Raw genomic sequence first — 18,849 nt, 5'->3', positions numbered from 1 at the left:
TCTTTGCACAGTGTCAGGGATGCCAAGAGCATTCCACAGCCACGGGACAGGGATTGGGGTCCCAATGTCTCCCTTGCTTTTTCCATCTGGGTCCCATCACCTTGCATGAAACAGGGGGGCCCAGGAGGACCCCAGGGAACACTCCGCTCTCCCCAGCAGCTCAAACCTTTCATGGGAGCTGTCCTGAGGATCCAGGGCCTCCCTCCCAGCCTGGAAAAGCTGCTGGACCGGCTGGGAGCATCCTCCTCCTACACGGCCCAGCCACGCTGCAATTTTGGGAGCTGTTGAAATCAGTTAACTCCTGGGAAGCCAGCAGGAACCCGTGGCCCCAAAAAACAGTGGGGATGGACATAGACCACCAGTTAACCCCCTTCTCAAGCACCAGCACCCCCCAGCTCCCACCTTACTGTGCTCCAGTCTAACCAGTCTGGGCTGCTGGTGTCCCCAGGCCAGCGGGTCAAGGGCCAGCACGAGCCCTCGGCTCATTTTTCCCGTCGGCCGCCCCAGTTTGGATAATTACAGGTCTGGGGTTGGTTCCCAGCCTGGGAGCACTCGGGGCTGGGAGTGTTGGGGCCCCTCACTGGCCTCCCCCACCCGGACCAGCCCCGACAGTACCAGGGCACCCCCAGCTCAGCCAGTACCTGGGGAAAAAACGGGACCTGCCGGGGCTACTGAGGGCCCTTGAAGGGGCCAAGGTGACACCAAACCATAGGGGGGTCACAGTGGGGTTGGGGAGGGGACTAGGGGATGGGCAAGGTGTGGGGGGGCTCACAGGGGTTAATCCCCTCTGCTGGTCTCTGCTCCAGGTGAAATGTCCCATCCAGGGCAAATAGGTTCTGCTTTGAGCAGCCCAACCTCCCACAGCAGCCAGTGCTTTCCCACAGCAGAGCCCTGGCAAACCTCGTTACATCCCAGGCCGGTCCCTTGCTCCCTGGATACCCCATAATTTCTTCACTTCCCTGGGGTGCCTTCCCTGGTCACGTCCCTGGCCCTGCCTCAGTTTCCCCCATGCCCAGGAGCTCCTGGCACCTTCTGAGCTGTGCTTTGCCCACGCCAGGGCTTGGGACTGGCATGTCCCCCACGTCCCCACTTCGGGGCTCCCGCTGAACCTGAGTCACGGTGTGTTTCCTCCCAGCATCCCGGTGCTTCCCATCAAAGGCCGGCTCCTGCCCAGCCCTGCTGGATCTGATGAGCTCATAGCCCAGGGTGCCATGACTGTATTTTATTGTAATTATTTTTCATGTTGGAACGTGCTGTCGGCAGGGGAAGGTGGGGGGGAGCTGCACCCTTCGCCGTGGCCTGGTGCCAGGGCCAGGATTGCTGAGCTTTCACCTGCCCCAGCGCGTCTGGACCTTGACGGGGACGTCCCCACCCTTGTGACACCCCAGGGCTGTCCCCATGTCGCTGACGATGTGGCTGTTTGTGGATCTTCCTCCTCGGAACTCAGAGGAGCCAGTGGGGGAGGACCCACCCAGGGGTGCCGGTGATGGGCTTTGGGGTTTGTACCAAGGGGGTGGGACATCCCACTGTGGGGTCAGGGACCTCGGAGCACCCCTTGGAGCAGCCAGCTCTGGGTGGGGCTGGTGGACCCCCTGTCTGGTGGATGCAGGGCCCCCTCCCAAGCCCTTCCAAGGCTTGCCAAGGAACGGGGTTTGCTGGGCACCCCAAGACCCCATTGTGGGGCTGGGTGGGGGATTGAGAGCAGCTGATTTTGGGGGCCCACCCAACTGCTCCCCCACCCTGGTGGGATGGGAGGTGAGGCGGATGCCCGGCGGCAGCGGGAGCTGCCTGGACACGTGTGCAGGGAGAGACGAGGCAGACTAGAGGCAGGAGTGCAGGAGACGGTTTATTGGAGACCCACAGAGGCTTTGGCAACATGAGACCCCCCTCCCAGAATGGGAGGGGGATGCCCAGACCCCCCCTTGTGCCGTCCCGGCCCCTCACCTCCTCCTGTTGCTGCTCCAGCCCTTCGGGACAGGGGGTTTGAAGCTGACACGTGCCAGGCTGGACACCCCCTCCCCAAAAATTGTTAAATAGCAGGAGGGCTGGCAGCCCTCCAGAACGGAGGCACCCTCTCTCTCTCCTTTCCCCCTCCCCAGAGCAGAGGATGAGGGAGAGGGAGGAGGGAGGCCACACCAAAACCACCCCCACTCCCGGCATCCAGGCTTGGCAGGGGGGAGGGGGGCCGTGGAGGAGTTGAGACTCCTTCCCCCTCCAAAAAACCAACAACAACAATGACAACAACAACAAAAAAAAAAAAAAAAAGAAAAAAAACAACAAAGAAAAAGCCACGAAGAGATGCCGAAGGGACTGGAGGAGGGGGCAGGTGGGGGCCTGTCCCCAGCTCGGCGGGGGCCGTTCAGTTCTTGGGCTCTTCTCCAGCCTCGCCGCCGTCTTCCCTGGCGCACTCGGCTGTCCATAGCGTGAGGTTGTCCCTGAGCAGCTGCATGATGAGGGTGCTGTCCTTGTAGGAGTCTTCGCTGAGCGTGTGCAGGTCCCCCATGGCCTCGTCGAAGGTGGTCTTGGCCAGGGAGATGGCCTGCTCGGGGGCGTTGGCGATCTCGTAGTGGAACACGGAGAAGTTGAGGGCCAGCCCCAGGCGGATGGGGTTCGTGGGCTGCATCTCCTTTTTGCTGATGTCCATGGCCTCTTGGTAGGCTTCCTGGGCGTTCTCTATCGTCTTCTTGCGGTCGTCCCCGGTGGCCACCTCGGCCAGGTATCGGAAGTAGTCGCCCTTCATCTTCAGGTAGAAGACCTTGCTCTCAGGGTCGCTCGCCTTCTTGATGAGATACTTGTCCAGCAAGGCCAGGACGTTGTTGCAGACGCCGTTCAGCTCCCGCTCCACCTTCTCCCGGTACTCATTCACCAGCTGCGCCTTGTCGTCGCCCTCCTCGGTTTTGTGCTCGATGCTGGAGATGACCCTCCAGGCCGAGCGCTGGCAGCCCACCACGTTCTTGTAGGCCACCGAGAGGAGGTTGCGCTCCTCGTTGGACAGCTCGTCCCCGTGCTCCACCACGGCCTTCATGAAGTCTGCCATGTCCTCGTAGCGCTCAGCCTGCTCGGCCAGCTTGGCCTTCTGCACTTGGTGGTTTCTTGCCATGGCTGGGACGCGGGCGCAGGGGCGGACGCTTTGGGCGAGGAGGAGCGGGGCCGGGAGCCGTCGGAGCCTCTGCCGAGCCCTGCCGCCGGGATTCGCTTTTGGCTGCGCGTCGGAGCCTCGAGCGAGAGCAGGAGGAGCCAGCCAGGTCCAAGGAGTGTCCTCCTCCTCCTCCTCCTCCTCTGCTTCCTCCCCGCCGAGCCCGGCCCTTAAAAGGAAAATCGCGGTGAATCATCGCCCGCGGGCGGCGGGCGCTGGGGAGGGGGCGAGGGGGGGCCCGGCCAACGCCCTGCCCTCCCCGTGGGTCCTCGGTGGGTGCAGCACCCGTGGATGCCCCGAGGGCCTCCCCACAGCCAACGCCCACCCGAGGGAACGCCCATCCCGCTGCTGAAAGGGCTCGGAAGGGCGGCAGCCGGTGGGTTATCGTTTTGGGGGGGGATACACAGAAACACGGCAGCGTTCGAGTCTTCCTACCCACCCCCACCCCGGAGAAATGGGCCACAGGGTGTGTCCGCTCGTAAAAAAGATTTCGCCCCCCCCCCCCCCCCCCAAAAAAATCATATCACTGTCGTTTTTAATATGGTGATTAACTCGCTGGTAATTGCGAGGGCTTGACGGGCAGGTATTTATTCCCACAGGTGGGGAAACCGAGGCAGAGAGGCTCCGCACCTCTCCCAGGCGCCGCGGGAGGGACCGTCCCGAAACGGGGCACAATCACCCCGTGCCTTTGAGCCGCTGCACAGCGGGACCCCCTGGACCCCCCAAACCACCGTCTGCCGCTGGAGCGAGCCCGGATCCAGCCGGGAGCGAGGAGACCCCCATCCCCACCAACCTTGTGCCCACCTCCATCCCAGGGCTGCGTTTCCCCGTCCCACCGTCCCCAGCAGGGACTTTTGCCATCCCTCAAGCTGTCATCGCAGAGTTTTAGGGTTCGGGTTTTTAAAACGTTTAAGGTTTTTTCCACGCTGCCCGTGGGCGCTGGGCCGCGGTGGCAGCTCGGTCGAGCCCCGATTAGGATCAGTGCTGCGCCTTGCGCTGAGTTTCACTCTCGTCCCGCTCGAGCTTGTTGCCACACGCCGGGCTCTGGCACAGCCCAGGCCCCGCTCCCTGCCCAAACCCGGCCTTATCTGCGTGCGGGAGCGTGCGGGAAGGGCAGGGTGGGGCGGGCGCCCGGCGGCTCCGGGCCAAGGCAAAAAGGAGGGGTGTGATTTTTTTAATCAGCCTGACTCGCTGCTTGACTCCTCCCTGCGAACAGCCCGGCCGGGAGCGCCCAGTCATCCCCCCACACACACCCCGTTCCTCGGTCAGGTGGATTCTGGGGATGGAGGACACGAGAAAGACCCGAGGATGCTTTTCCCAACTGCTTGCAGCCCAGGAAAACACTCCCAGCCTTCACACTGCTCCCTCCCCACCCCGGAAAGCGGGATTTGGGGCTGTTCAACCCCTCCTGGCCAAGCCCCCGGGCATATGGTGGGTTTGGGGCATCTGGGGTACCCCTGCCCATCAAGGGGCTCGCGTGGCAGGTGAGGGTGTCCAGCTCCTCCAGCCCCCCTATGTCCCCCTCCCAGTGTCACATGCAGCACCTCACCAGCAATTAGAGCTCCTTCCCCAGGTCAGAGTGATCCTGTGGGAGCAGGTTCCACCCCACTGAGTCGGGAAGAGGTGTCTCCCAGAGGAATGGGCACACAGGAGATCATGGCCTGCCTCCCACCCTCTACCCAGTGGACAAGGCAGACCCAGAGAGGCCCTCCAAGAGCTTCCACCAGGCACAACCCCCTCCCATGGAGGGGCTGGAGCCAAACAGACACCACACTGTACCCAGCCCTCTAAAATCCATCTCCTTTCCTTGGAAAACCGTGAGGCAGCAATGCCTGGGTGGGTTGGTCTGAGCTCACATCCCTTCGGGCAGCAAAGCCATACATGGTTGGGGTCTGCAGCCCCCAGCCCTGGTGAAGGACTCGATGCCAGATGGGGCTTCCAGCCCTTGGGATGGTCCTGCCCCGCCCTGCCTGCATTTGGGCTCTTTAACCCCCTGTTGGCTCCATGAGGGCTCCATGGGGAGACCCTGGTGGGATCCCCCTTCCCCAGCAGGACACGTGTGGGGTGTGGATGGTTCAGCCTTGGATATGGCATCTGCCAAAGGGGCTGAGCTGCTGCCAAATTTTGGCTGTGCCGGGCTGAGAGGAGGCTGCAGGAACACTCCGCTCTACCGGTTCCATAGAAAACAGGCGGTGGGTGAAGGGAAGAGCCCCAGATCCTGGTGCAGGGGCTGCAGGTGAGCTCGGGTGCAGCATCACCCCCCAGAGCACCCATAGGTGCCCTGTCTGCCAAAGAGCAGCACCAGAAGGTGCCTCCCAAACCACCCCATGATTCTGTGATCACCCTGGGGAGCAGGGCACCCAGTTAACACCGGCCCTGGGGATGCTGCCCAGGCCAGTGCATGTCTCCAGTCCCCTGAGCCAAGGGCAGGCGTGGTCTGGGCAATGGCAGGAGGCAGAGGATGCTCGTGGCCATTCCCAGCGGCACTGGAAGGATGCCCACAGCCTGTCCAGCCACCCCATCCAGCCCTGCCGCTCCCCCTGGCTGAGGGGACGCTGCCAGCTCCCGAAACATCAGTGGACAACAAATTTTTCCAAGGGGTGCTCACTGTGTCCTTCCCCAGCCTGACCTGGCCCTTCCCGCTGCACAGGAGGGTGCAAAGCCATGGATGGCTGAGACTTGCCCCAAGGGCACTGTGCCACAGCCCAGTTTGGGGAGCTCCTGGCTCCTGTCCCTGTGGCCACACAGCCGATGGCAGAGGGGTGCCAGCCCTCCGTGGCTCCCCTTGGCTCCCAGCCCAGCGTGGCACCGACATGCCCAGGCACGAGCCGCCCCCAGCAGCCAAACACCGGCGTACAGTAAATAGGAGAAACTTTTATTTTTGTTACAAAAGTCAAAGGCATAAATAGATGGTGAGTCCTACGGGGCTGGGGGCAGGCCTGGCTGCTCCCCTCAGCTCCCAGCCTGGCCGGAGCCGCAGCCTCCGGAGCAGGGGAGGCCACTCAAGGTGCTGCAGGGCTGGAACCCCTTCCCCTAAAACTAGAGCTGGGCTGAGATGAGAGTGGAAAGTGGGAGCTGGCCAGGGGGGTTGCAAGGGCAAACTGACCATGTACTAACTCCTGTCTGGAGAGGAGAATCCTCTGACAGACGGAGGGGCTGGTGGGGTTGGGTGTGTGATGCCACTGGCTCGGCTGTAAACGTTCTGGTGCGAACCTGCTCGTTCCAAAAGCCCACTGGGGTGCCAACCACGACCTTCCAGCATCTACAGCAGGGAGGCACCGTCACTGAGGGTCACACTGGTGGTCACGGGGAGCCACCGGCGGCAGGAGACAGCAGGAACTCCAGTTATTGCACTCGGGGGGGACGGCTGTATGGCTTTGAGCTCCGAACCCGCGGGACGGCCGTCCCGGCTCCCGGAGCGGGGTTGGAAAAGCTTTTCCTTGTGCACGGCCGCTTTCCCCTCCCCTCTGTCTCGCGGCGGGAGGGAGAGAGGGAGGGAGGCGCGGCCGGGCAGCCCTGGCGAGCGGAGGCACTCGTGGTGGTGGTCATGGCTCTGGGCTCAGCTCCCCGCGGGATGCGCCACGGGAGGCAGAGGGCTGCGGGCTGCCAGGGCTCTTGGTGCTGGATCCGCCCGGCGCGAGGGAGAGGAGAGGGGAGGAAGAGAAAGAGAGGGTTAGTGCCAGAAATACGTGAGCGAGGAGCAGCAGGAGCACAGTGGAGCACCCGAGCTTGGTGGCAGAATGGGGACAGTCCGGGATGGAGGAGGAGGAGGAGGAGGGAGGAAGGGGCAGTGGTCTCCATCGCTGCTCCAAGGCATGAGCAACAGGAGCTCGTGGGGTGCTGGAGGGAAGGAGAGAGGCAGCTCTGCAGCCCACAGGTGACACAGGTCATCATGATGTGCCCTGGAAGGAACTTACCTGGGCGGCAAGGCACATCAGAGAGGGAACTGGGTGTCACAGAGAGGAGAACAGGCAGAGGGCAGGGAGGGGAGGCATTGCCTGGCCCACAGAGTGGGTCAGGGCTGGAGTTAGAACTCTGCTCCAGGTTCCACCACTCTGCTCAGGCCGCAGCTCGCTCTGAACACTAAATCTCTGCATCCCTTGGGGGCTTTCTCCAGTCCCATCACAGCAGCTCCACCAAACACAAAGCACTGTGGTGTGTCCTCCAGCCAGCCCCAGGCTGCAGGACCCCTCTGCCAACCCCCATCCACACACCCCCCTGTGCACACCAGGCAGCTCCATCCCTTGCCAAGCCCCAGCACGAAGCTGGGGGAAACCAAACCCATCCTTCTCTTCCTGCAAAGCCCTCAGGTGGGACCCTTCACCCACACAACCCAGGGCTGGTGGGATGGATGGATGGATGGGGCTCAGGGATGTCAGCACAACTGGAGGGTGATGGGCTCCATGCACAGAGCTGGTCATGCAGTGGAGATGAGATGGGTGGCTCGAGTGGATGGGAGGGAGAAGAAAGTGGTTTCTTACCAGCCAACCCTCAGAAATCAGGGCTAAGGTCCAAGGAGGGGCAAATCCCGTCAGGCTGTGCAGGAAATGGCAAAGTCCTGGCAGGCATCCTCCTGGGGAAGACACCAGAGGTTATGCACCTCAGCACCTGCCACAGGGCCAGAGGGGCTGGGAGGGACAGGGAGCACAGATCCCGGCGAGGCGGGTGGGGAACGGACGCTGAGGTGACAACAGGAAGGGGATGAGACTCTGCCCAGCCTGGAGATGTGGGACAGCAAAATCCCTTCACTCCAGCAATAGTCACAGCAGCACCAGCTGCTGCTCATCCCTCATAGCAGGAGGTTCCAGGAGCTTCCAGGTGAGGCCTGAGACTAAAAGAGCCCAGCTGGCACCTGAGAGATGTCAAACACCGAGACACCTGCCCTCTTTTGTCTTCAAGGAATAAAATAATAACCCAAGCAATTAACTCTTTAAAAATAGAATTTTATTGAGTAACAAAGGAAACTGGTTTAAATAAAAACAGGAAGGATTCTGGCCCCTGGTAAAACCCCCCCACTGCTCCTCTGCCATCCCCCAGGCACAAGCACTCAGTGTACAGAGCATGATGCTGGTGAATTCAGGGGGCTGGGCTGCCCCCCAAAACATGCTGCCTCTGCCTGAGGTTGAAATAGGTGTGTCTGATCCACAGGAACCTAATGAGCAGCTCAACATTGCAAGCCCCTGCCCTGGTGCCAACGTGCACAACGCTCCCTGCCCCGGGTAGAAAACGTTCCATGTAGAAAAAAACCCTACAAATTGTGCAAAAACATCCAGCAGCTTTTAATAACTTGATTCAAGTATTGCTACAAGGTTTGTGGCTCTCCCTGCACCCCAGGGACACAGAGCTGGCTGCACAGGTGCAGAGTGATGGTCACAGATGAGCCCAGGCAGCTGGAACTGCTCCCCAGGGGCTGGGGACATCCCTTCATGGATGAGCCCAGGCAGCTGGAATCACTCCCAAGCTGCTGGGAACAGCCCTGGGGACACTCTGCTGTCCAGAAACCCAAACCAAGAGCAGATCATGAGGTTATCAGACCCTCTCACTGCTTCCTCTGGAAAACTCCACCCAGAAAGGGCGGAACCCTCAGGAATTCACACTTTTCTGTTGATTCTTGGTCTCCTACAGACAGGACATAATCCTGGCAGGCTACAGTTCCCAAATCTGACAGCTGTAGACTTGCCAGCCAGCATGTCATGAGGGGAGTCACAGAGCACAGAGTGTTTCTTCTTCCCTGTTAAAGGAGGGTCCCCCAAACTCATGTTGCTGCAAAACGTGTCTGACCAACCGGCAGGGCCAAAACACAGTGTCCTTCAGCCCCTCCCTCAGCAACCAGCCAGAAAACAGGATCAGCAGCACCAGGACATCCTCACTAACTCCCAGGTCTGCTCGGAGCCAGAGTTCTCCCAGCTGAACAGCCCAACTTACCACGGCACAGCAGCCTCTGGACAAGGAAAGCCACTCCGGCAGCGGCCGTGGTGAGACCCCGGCTGTGAAGGGACAGAACAGCCCTTCCACGTCGGCACAGGGGAGCAGGATGTGTTCGTGGATACACCAGGGATACCAGGGAGCTCATACCTCCTCCAGGCCAGAGGGGAAACCATTTGCCAGTCCCCACCTCCCACCCTTGGCCCACCTCACGACTCCCGGCAGGAATCACAGCGATCCGCCGGAGCAGACGCTGGGGGCTCAGAGGTCTGGGGGCTCCCCGGGTGCAGCAGGAACCCCTGCTTTTGGCACGAGTCCCAGAGTCCCACAAGCTGTCAGGCTCTGCCAGCCAAAAAGTCCCGACAGGCCACATCACAGTGAAACAAATAAACAAAAAAAAAAAATAAATAAATGTAAAAAAAAAAGAAAGGCAACGTATGGCTCGAGTGAGTCTTTGGCAGCTCTGGGTCACAGGGCTGTCCTGCCTGAGGCTGGGGAGGTGGTGAGAGGGGAAGGTACTGGCTGGAGCAAGGTGCAGGCACAGCAGGCACTGGGAACATCACAGCACTGCTAGGGAAGGCCTCCTACCATGCTGGTGTCAGTTTTGGCTCCAAAGGAAGGGATTTCGCTCTTTGGGCTGGATGGGCTCCCATTATCTGGCTGGATAAATCCTCTTCTGTCTATCAAACTGGAGAACAGAAAGGGAAGAGGAGTTAAAGGAGTGAAGATTCTGAAGCCAGGAGCTCCCAAGCCACAGGGAGGGCTCCTTCTGGGAACTGCCAAACAAAGCAGGGCAAGATGCTGGAGAACAAACCACACACTTGTCACACAAGCCACCAGCCAGCCCACAGGCACAGAGAGCTTTGAGTCACCACAAACCCAAAAGGGAACTGGCCAAAGGTCTTCACAACACAAAAACAACGTGAATGAGGAAAGAACTGGAGTAAAACACTATTCTCATCCCCACAACCTCCCAGCTAACAGCTGGGCCCCCTGAATCCACAGATTTACCAGCTCTGAACGGCAGCACCGGCAGTTTGGCACCTGTGAACCCAACAAAGAGCCCAGGGGGGCATTTCAGAGCAGGGCCTGATGTAACTACAGACCTGACTGTGACTCTGACCCTCCCCTGCTGCTGCTGTTACACCGAGGTAGCACCTCCAAGATGCTCCACCTGAATCCAAACTGGATCCACTGAACAGACTCATCCCGTGGATCCCCACGTGCTCCAGGATGGAGCAAGAGCTCCAGGGCAGGTCCTCAGCTCCTGTGGCAGAGCAGAGCAGGGCCTGACTCTGCCCAACTGCACCATCTTGTGACCAAGCAGTGATTATCCTGTGCTGCAGGTAACTCACACCCAGGTAAGAGCGTTTGGGGGGGGTGATACTGAGCATTCCAGGTGACCTAAGTGTTGGTAAAGCCCAGGATCTCTGCACTGCCTGATGTAATCAGAGTACAGGAGGAAAAACACGCTAAAAATCATAGAATCGTGGAATGGTTTGGGGTGGAAGGGACCTTAAAGGTCATCTCATTCCAATCCCCTGCCATGGGGACAAGAAGTAATGCCAGTACTAGTACTGACCATCTGCTGTCAAGCCCTTTCATGCTGTAACTCTCCCCTTATTCAGTTGTAGGACGTGTTTTATCTTCAAGTTCCATGAAACAATTACAAGTGACCCAAACTCATCAAGCTCCAACACAGAAGCAACAGTTCATCTCCCACTTGCACATCTCCAGCCTCTCTCTGCAGAGTGAGAAGCTGTTTCCTCCACATCATCAAAGCAGATGTGTTTGTGCTGGGAGTTTCCCCTGAACCACGATAAATCCATCCATTCCCAGAGCAGGATGCAATTCCCAATGCTGTGGAGGCCCAAGGCTCTTACCTGGGATGGAATGGTCCACACAGCACCGCACAGCAGTTTGTGAGGATACTTTTATGGCTGTAGGGATTGGCAAACTCTGAGCCCCTCTTATTTGACCAGGACCCTTTGATCTGAAAGGGGAAGGATGGACAGAGATCAGGATGGGAAAGATGCAGGAGCAGATAATGACAGGATAATGGACTGGATATTGGGCTCGTTCAGGTCCTTGCTCGAGAGGCTGAAGGTTTCTCTCGCTGCAAACATCCTCCCTCTTTGCTTTAACAAGCAACAAAGTGCTGCCTCTTCCTATGCCAAGGTTCAGCCTTGCAGCTGGAAAGCTTTGAAGCTGTGCCCTCTCTGTGCTGCGTGGCAACGTGTCACTGCCACCATCTGCCACGCCAGCCTTCTCCTCCTCCTCCTCCTCCCCTCTCCAAGGCTGAAAGCCCAGCAGAGCAGGGCTCCAGCTTGTGGTCCCTCCTGGGCCCCTCAGGCTGAACAAACAAGGAGGGGATTCCCAGCTCATGCTGCAACCAACAGCCTCATCTGTCCCCACCCTGAGCAGCTGTCACAGGACTCTGGTTTCAAAACCCCGGCTGCAGCAGGCGTGGGCACACACTGGTGGGCAGATGCTATACCTGGCCTCAGGCCCCCAGCTCCAGTGAACCATTTACCAGCACATTTACCAGCACATTTCCTCCTCTTGTTTTCACTCTCTCCCCCCCAGCTGCAACATAAGGCTGGCAGTGAGGCCAGAGAGGCAACAGGCTGCTGGTGCTCTCTGTACTGGGGTACAACTTCCATGAGCTTCATTTACATGGCCTTGAGCAGTTCTGCCACACCTCAAGTGGAGAGGAAAGGGGAAAAAGCCAAAAAAAAAAAAAAAAAAAGGGATGCAAAGCTGCCTTTTGCAGTGCTGGAAGCTTCCAGCAAGGATTACAGGTACTTCTGGCCAGAAGGGTGAATTTTGATTCTGAGGATCAGACAGATCTTGCTTTTCCATACAATTTGCCCCACTCAGGGCACTCCTTTGGCCCTTGGAGTCTGCATGCACCTCAGATTTGAAGGTAAATCTCATCAGATGTCTGTGCATTATTTGCTAATTAGAGATGAGGAACCGCCAGAGACAAAGGGACTCGCCCAGGCTCTCGGAGGAAACCCGTGGTTACACAGGATGCTGAATTCACATCACCAAGCTGACACCCAAATAAATCTCTGGGGCCAGCCTTCTTTTTTTTAATCTCAGAACTCCTAATTTTAAGCAAGGCCACAAACAGACTGGAAAAAACACACATGTGATGGTTCTAACTCAGCTACCTGAAACTGCAGCCTGAATGCCCTGGGCACAGGCTGTTTGCTCTGCAGTGGGTTATCACAGGCCATGCAGGCAGCATATCTTACTGAAACACTGCACTGAGACAGCCAAGGACTCCCTGAAAACCTGCTCAGGGTGAATCAGGGACAGTCTGGCAGAAGGAGGAGCATCCAGGTACTGATAGAGAAGGACAAGGTACTTACATCTTCGTTCGTCGTCAGGTTGGAGGCGACTAAATAAGTGTGAAAACCTGAGAGGCCCAAAATAGACCAGACTGAGAAAAAACAGATCACCAGCTCCAGCACAGTGAAGCAAAAGTCAAGGAAGTCTCAAAGAACAAAATCATCCTGCAAGGAGAGGCAGAGGGCTGTTTGGGGAGGTTTGGGCAAGCTTCCCATTCCCTGTGCCAGTCTGCAGGGATCCACCAAGGCACAGCCTGCTCCAGCTGCTTCCCTCTCCATTTAAACTTGCAAACTGGGAAACAAGTTTGTCACCCACCCTTACAGAGAGCTCCTGGCCCCTCCCTGTTAATTAGTATTGCTGCACCAGTGCTGGGCACCCCAAGCAGCTGCTGGCAGCACAAGGATATCTCGCGGGTGTCGTCTTCAGAGTGGCCAGGAATCCATCCCTCTGAGAGCCTGCAAAGCAAAACAGGACAAGGAATGGCATCCCATCAGGCAGCCCTGCCTCTCCAGCCAAAACTCCCCTCCTGAGCAGGCAGACACCTCCCTGAGAACTGTATGGATCTGTCTGTCTGCCTGAGCAACATCTGCAGTCTGGGACTTGGCAGAAATGTCAGCACACAGACACAGCTCCGGGAGATTTGGGGCTGATGGGAAAGTCACCTTTCCTGCCAGGTTAGGAGTGGATGCACCACCAGCTCATCTGCTCTGGGTGGGGAGAACTCCATCCCCAGCTCTCAAGCAAGCAAGGTACAGGTGGATCTGTGGTTCCCTGAAGTCTGGGGCCCTGTTTATTTGAGACCCACACTCAAAATCCTGGTGTAACCCAACCACACCCTTCCCACGCTCTGTCCCAACAGGAGCAGTGACCCAGAGCTGCCTGAGGTTGTTGGTGGCCCTGAGCACAGCACACAGCAGTGGCAGGACCTGTGGTACTCACGCAGGGTGAGGTGGGTGACGACACAGGCGAAGATGAAGGCGGTCAGGAAGGAGAGGGAGAGGATGAAGGCGTAGAAGAAGCGATAGTTGCGCTTCCCCACACAGTTCCCCACCCAGGGGCAGTGGTGATCGAATCTCTCTGAAACAAAGGGACATGTGAGGGACAAAGTGAGTGGACTCCTGCCATCTCAACCCCAAAATGGAGCAAACTCTGCTCAGACTCCAGAAATGAGGAGCTACAAATCAAGCTTCCACCCACCATCCGGAGACTGCAACCTCTCCGCAGCAGCACGTAGGCACAAAGTTTCAGTGGAGCATTGCTGCCTGCTCACATGGTCTTTTTTGTCACCAAGGGTCAAACCTTTCCTCTCACAAACTGTTAAAATACAAGCCTTGTGACTGGTAACTATCACTGTAACTGAAAGGGAAGAGGGACAGGGCAGGAATTCTTCCAGCTCCCCACAGCACTGGGTGTGTGCACGTGGCAAGGCTGCTCCCTCCTCGTGTGTCAGCTCCCCCCTCCTTCTTAGGGGCACAAATACTTTTCCAAGTTATAAAGATACATCTCTAAACCCACAGAAACTGCCTGGGAACCTGGGGCAGGTGCAGTGTATCTGGAAACACCCTAATGAAAGGGCTGACAAGACTGTGGTAACCATTTCATGTGGAGCATCACTGCAAACACAATCCACAGCACGGCCTGCTCCCCCAGACACCTCCTCTGCAAACACTGCTGCTTTCCAGCCTCAGCAGGAGGCACAGCCACCCAGGGCTATCCCCAAACACCAGCAGCTATGATGGTGTCTCTGCCAGCCTGGGGACAGCAAGGCCACACACAGCAAGGAGCCCTCAGCAAACCTCGTTTGGTGGAGGCCTGAACTGCATTTTTCAGTACCATCCTTTCAGAAGCAGGAAAAACAGAGACACAGAGTCTTGGACCTAAGCCACTGCACTGGTGCTGCTTTCATTTTAAATGGGAAGAAGACAGACCACCCAGTATCTTGTTTTATAATCCTTTAGAAGAAAAAGCAATCTGTCCAGGAACAAAAGTGACAGGATCAGTGACACGACTCAAGGCAATGGCATTAAAGTTGTGTCAGGGGAGGTTCAGGTTGGATTTTAGGAAAAGGTTCTTCCCCCAGAGGGTGGTGGGGCACTGAACAGGCTCCCCAGGGCAGTGGGCACAGCCCCAAGGTTCAAGGAGTGTTGGGGACAACACTCTCAGGGACAGGGTGAGATTACTGAGGTGCCGTGGGCAGGGCCAGGAGCTGGACTGGATGATCCTTGCGGGTCCCTTTCAGCTCAAGATCTGCTATGATCACACAGTTAAGCCCCTCTTCCCCCTCAGACAGCAGCCCCCCTGCCCCTGCCCCGCTCACCGACGCAGTTGTCGCAGACGCTGCAGTGGGAGGTGCGCGGGGGGCGGAACATCTTGCAGGTGTAGCAGTACTTGAGCTTCACCACGTACTTGTTGATCACCACCTCCATGGTGCGGGCGGGAGGGCGGTACGTGGAGGTCCCCATGCTGTCTGCAAGGGCAAGGAGGGACACTCAGAGCCTGCACCTTCCCCCCCGAGCTGCTTCCCGGCACGGGGGAGGGACTGGCACGTGCTCCCCTGGTTTTAGGGAAAGCCAAGAGGCAGCCAGGAACTCCACTCAGCTCCTCACAGCGTTATTTATGTCCTCTTTTTGTTCACTGGCAACGCTGCTGGGGTGCCAAGAGGAAGCAGTAAGTGCCCAGGGCTGTGAGAGCGTCAAGCAGTTTAGAAATAGTGAGTGTAAAGCAGTGCCCAGTAACACCAGCTCATCTCTGCGTGTCCAAAGGGTCACAACATCTGTGGATGCACCTGTGGTTCCTCCTCTGCTGTGACAGGACTCAGGGTGGCCTCAGCAGGAGCGTCCCTGCCCCTGCCAGCACACAACCTGCCACCCCACAGCTGGAGCTGTGGCACCACCAGCCTCAAGGGATTCATTTCCATCACCACGAGTCCCAAGTGCTCCAGCAGATTCCCTGAGATCTGACATGTGTGTGTTCGTAGCATGAGAGGATTCCTCCTCCCTGAGCTGGAAACTGAAGATTTCTAGAAACACAAGTTCTATCTGTGGGTGATGCCACTTCATTATTCCCTGGGGACTGGCAGCTGGAGACTGTTGCTCTGCACAGCAAAAGCTGGAAAACCCCTGCATCATGTTTGCAATTTTGGGGATTATTCCTTTTAGTCCCTCCTAAAAGAGCACCTTTCCAGCTCTGAGGGAGTCTTTGAAAATAGTGATGCAACAGTGAGCATGTTAAGAGGATAATAAGTGGATTATATTAACAGTAACAGCTGGCACATCAGGCAGCATCTGCAGCCAGATTACTGCTTTAGGCCCTTATAAATAGAAACGTTGGATCACCACTCTGGGGATATTTTAAACCCATTTTTTAAGTCAGATGTAGAATTACTGCCTTGCAACTGTCTTCAGCGGGACAGATTCAAGCTGTCTCACATCAGCTTTCCTAAAGCATTTATTACAACCAGTCACAACAACAAGGTCCAAAGCTCCTGGATGCAAACACCTTCTTGGCTGTCCCCAAACCAGCGTGACAGAGCAGTTTTCAGAAGAGGACAAACATTAGCCTACACTAAAGAACACCTTGCAGCACAGCAGGCTCAATGGCAAGGCATAATCTTAAAAAGCATTAATTATCCTTCAACTTTGCTGCCTGGGAAGGTAATGGGAGAGAACAGGAACAAAAACCACCTCTGATGCTCTGCAGATCCTCTCTGAAGCACTGCCTGCTGCGCTGGAGGAGCTTGTTGCACCTCTTACCAGGACTCATAAGACACTCTCAAGCCTCACAATCTGATACTCTGGTTTCTCTCATCCCCTGGACAACCAGTAAGGAGCCAAGACCCAAAAAGTGGGGCTCACTGAGCCTGTAATGTGTGTGTGCACAGACACACAGCCATGCACTGAACCAAACACAGGAGAGGGAACAGAGGTCTCACCAATCCGTTTTTCCAGGTCTGCTGCCTCACTTGGGGTGGCTCTGGGCAGGATTCCTGGGTCTCTGAAGCTTGTCTGGAGCAGGCAGCTGATGACAAAGAAGAAGAGGATGGCGGCGATGATGGGGATGGCCAAGGTCAGGTGAGTGGCAAGGAATGGGCAGCTGTTAAAAACATGGATAAAATGGCATTGTTATCAATCACTGCAGAGAACCAGGTGTCAGCTGGGACACACACACCAGGAATTATCACGGGGTAGTGGGCTCAAGCACTGCTGCTCTGCAGAGACCTGTGGGTATGACAGCCTTTTTGGGGTTATCAACCTTTTTGGGGGTGTCCTGTGCAGAGCCAGGAGCTGGAATCAATGATCCTTGTGGGTCCCTTCCAGCTCTGGATATTCTGATTCTATGAACAGCAAGAGCCAGCCCAGAAAACACTGGAGTGGCGCTGGGTCTTTGGCACCAAGACACACCAAGGCCCCTGCACTCAACCTCTTTTGTCTTCTGAAGTCCCAGAATCACAGCTCAAAAATCCCCCAGCTGCCCCAAAGCCTGGTCACCTCTACAACAGCACCACCAAGAACACACAGACAAACACCCCAAGCCACACAGGGATGAGAATCAGCGTGACCACGATCCCTTTTGGTCCAACACATGATGCTGAGGGGGATTTTGGCTTCGATTCAACACAGCTTTGCCGTCTCTGGATGACTCATGTGCCCTTCCTGGTGTGCCAGATGTTTGGACGAGGACACTTCCAGCACTGGGCGCTGTGACGAGCCACCAGGCATCTCTGCAGTCAACAGCCACTCCTGGGCTCACCGTGCTACGACCTGGGGCTGTTTTTCCATAGATGGGGACTGGTGTGATCACACTCCACACCAGGGCAGCTCCGTTACTCTCAGGTGGCAGGTGAGGACACCAGGGGACACACACAGTGCCACAGACCCCTCCTGCAGAGGGATTTGCTGTCACAGGCACTGATCACACCCGGCACAGACGGACAGGCTGCCCCAGCCCTGATGTCTGTGGGCAGTGCTCAGGCTCAGCAATGCTCTGCAGCAGTTTTGAGAGGATTAAGCAACTTTTGTTTCACCTCCCGAGCTCAGCTGTCCAGAACAAAGCAGCCACCAAGCAACAAAGCCCCTTCAGCCCAAGCCCCTTGGTCGACTCTCTGGCAGAGGGACAGAAAGGTCTGTGAAAGGAGAGACGTGATCTTGTTGTCACTCCTTTCCTGGGAGAATCTCTGGAGCCCACTTTGCCCCATCAGAGAACAAGAAATCACATAAACCAGAGAATCCCAGAATGGTTTGGGTTGGAAGAGACCTTACAAATCATCCAGTTACACCCCCCTGCCATGGGCAGGGACACCTTCCACTATCCCAGGTTGCTCCAAGCTCCATCCAGCCTGACCTTGAACACTTCCAGGGATGGGGCAGCCACAGCTTCTCTGGGCAATCTGCTCCAGGTTTTTCCATACAAACACGAAGCATAGACACAAGCAAGATTGCTGTACATCCAGCAAACTGTAACCAGTGCCACAGAGGCATCCTGCTAAAATAACAACTTGGAAAGCCCCAGGGCATCTTCAAGCTCGAGAGAGTGACTCGGCAAGGAGGGAGGCAGAGCAGATGTCCTCTGCCTGGCCACACAAAGCAGTCACTGTGCTAGAGCTGCCCGTCAGTCCCAGACCCAGCACAGGGAGCTGTCAGGGGCACGGATGACACGGAGAAAGGAGTTTTTCCAGCGGGATGCTGTGACTGCCTCCCGCAGCTGCCTGCCCCTCTCAGCTCATCTGACTTCTCAGAGCCTCTAATCCGATCAAATGCCTTCATCTCCCCGCCAGCAGGCTCCAGCAGCTTTACTCCAAGACTTGCGGGGATAACGCCGTGATCCAAAGGCAGGCACTGCCCTCCTGCTCCAGGGAAAAGCATCTCCCTTCCCTCCCGAGGCAGGACAGCAGAATCCCTCTGAGGTGCCAATAACCCACGGTGCTCCTGCCCTCCTGCAGGGCAGTGCAGGACATAACGGGGTGCTCCTGGCTCTCCCCTCCCTCAGGGTGCAGGAGCAGGGAGCTTTCCCTGGAGTAGCTTTCCAAAGGAAAGGGGACTGGGGAGATGCAGCTGCCTCTTCCCCGGACACGGCTGCACAGCGGGGGCAGAGCTCCAGTGCAGACCCTCGAAGTGGGACCCCCAAGGATTTCACCATTTAACAGAAACACTATTCCGAGATCCCAGCGGTGGGCAAAGCCCACCAGCCTCGGGGGTTCCCTGGCTGCAATTCTGGGCCAGTTCTGTCCTTGGGAGCAGGAGGGGACACTGGGTCGAGGTGGGGGCAGCATATTAAGAGACCGTGGGGGATCCTGGGGGGATGTTAAACCCCTTCCCGGGGCCACACTAAGCAAACGAGGTGCAGGGACACCTCTGGGCCCCCATAAACACACCTGGGGACAGGTGATGGGGGCAGTGACTGGCTGCAGAGGGGGTCTGGGGGCAGTGACTGCC

General features: G+C 57.3%; 2 protein-coding genes across 4 annotated transcripts; both read right to left on the bottom strand.

Annotated features, from left to right (window-relative positions):
* Positions 1-2,272: 2,272 nt before the first annotated feature.
* On the bottom strand, positions 2,273-3,152 carry SFN (stratifin). Its single transcript, XM_027661275.1, has one exon. It carries the CDS (start codon positions 3,098-3,100, stop codon positions 2,360-2,362), a length of 741 nt encoding a protein of 246 aa, XP_027517076.1. The 5' UTR covers positions 3,101-3,152; the 3' UTR covers positions 2,273-2,359.
* Positions 3,153-5,990: 2,838 nt separating this feature from the next.
* On the bottom strand, positions 5,991-16,528 carry ZDHHC18 (zinc finger DHHC-type containing 18). 3 transcript variants are annotated; one of them, XM_027661250.1, is made up of 10 exons: positions 16,350-16,513; positions 14,736-14,885; positions 13,616-13,732; positions 13,358-13,495; positions 12,825-12,873; positions 12,439-12,541; positions 10,945-11,054; positions 9,650-9,749; positions 7,618-7,709; positions 5,991-6,757 (listed from the first exon to the last, which is right to left on the bottom strand). In XM_027661250.1, the coding sequence occupies exons 2-9, from the start codon at positions 14,878-14,880 to the stop codon at positions 7,668-7,670; spliced, it is 804 nt and encodes a 267-aa protein (XP_027517051.1). In that variant the 5' UTR covers positions 14,881-14,885; positions 16,350-16,513; the 3' UTR covers positions 5,991-6,757; positions 7,618-7,667. The 3 variants fall into 3 exon arrangements, with proteins under 3 accessions (XP_027517051.1, XP_027517049.1, XP_027517050.1); XM_027661248.1 differs by lacking the exon at positions 13,616-13,732 and having other exon boundaries at positions 16,350-16,528; XM_027661249.1 differs by lacking the exons at positions 5,991-6,757; positions 7,618-7,709; positions 13,616-13,732 and having other exon boundaries at positions 8,395-9,749; positions 16,350-16,528.
* Positions 16,529-18,849: the final 2,321 nt, after the last annotated feature.

This window comes from Corapipo altera, unplaced genomic scaffold (assembly GCF_003945725.1).
Source record: "Corapipo altera isolate COAL_440 unplaced genomic scaffold, ASM394572v1 201, whole genome shotgun sequence".
NCBI classification, from domain to species: Eukaryota; Metazoa; Chordata; class Aves; order Passeriformes; family Pipridae; genus Corapipo; species Corapipo altera.
The sequence above is the reverse complement of the archived record's forward strand: the minus strand, read 5'-3'. Positions and strand labels throughout refer to the sequence as shown.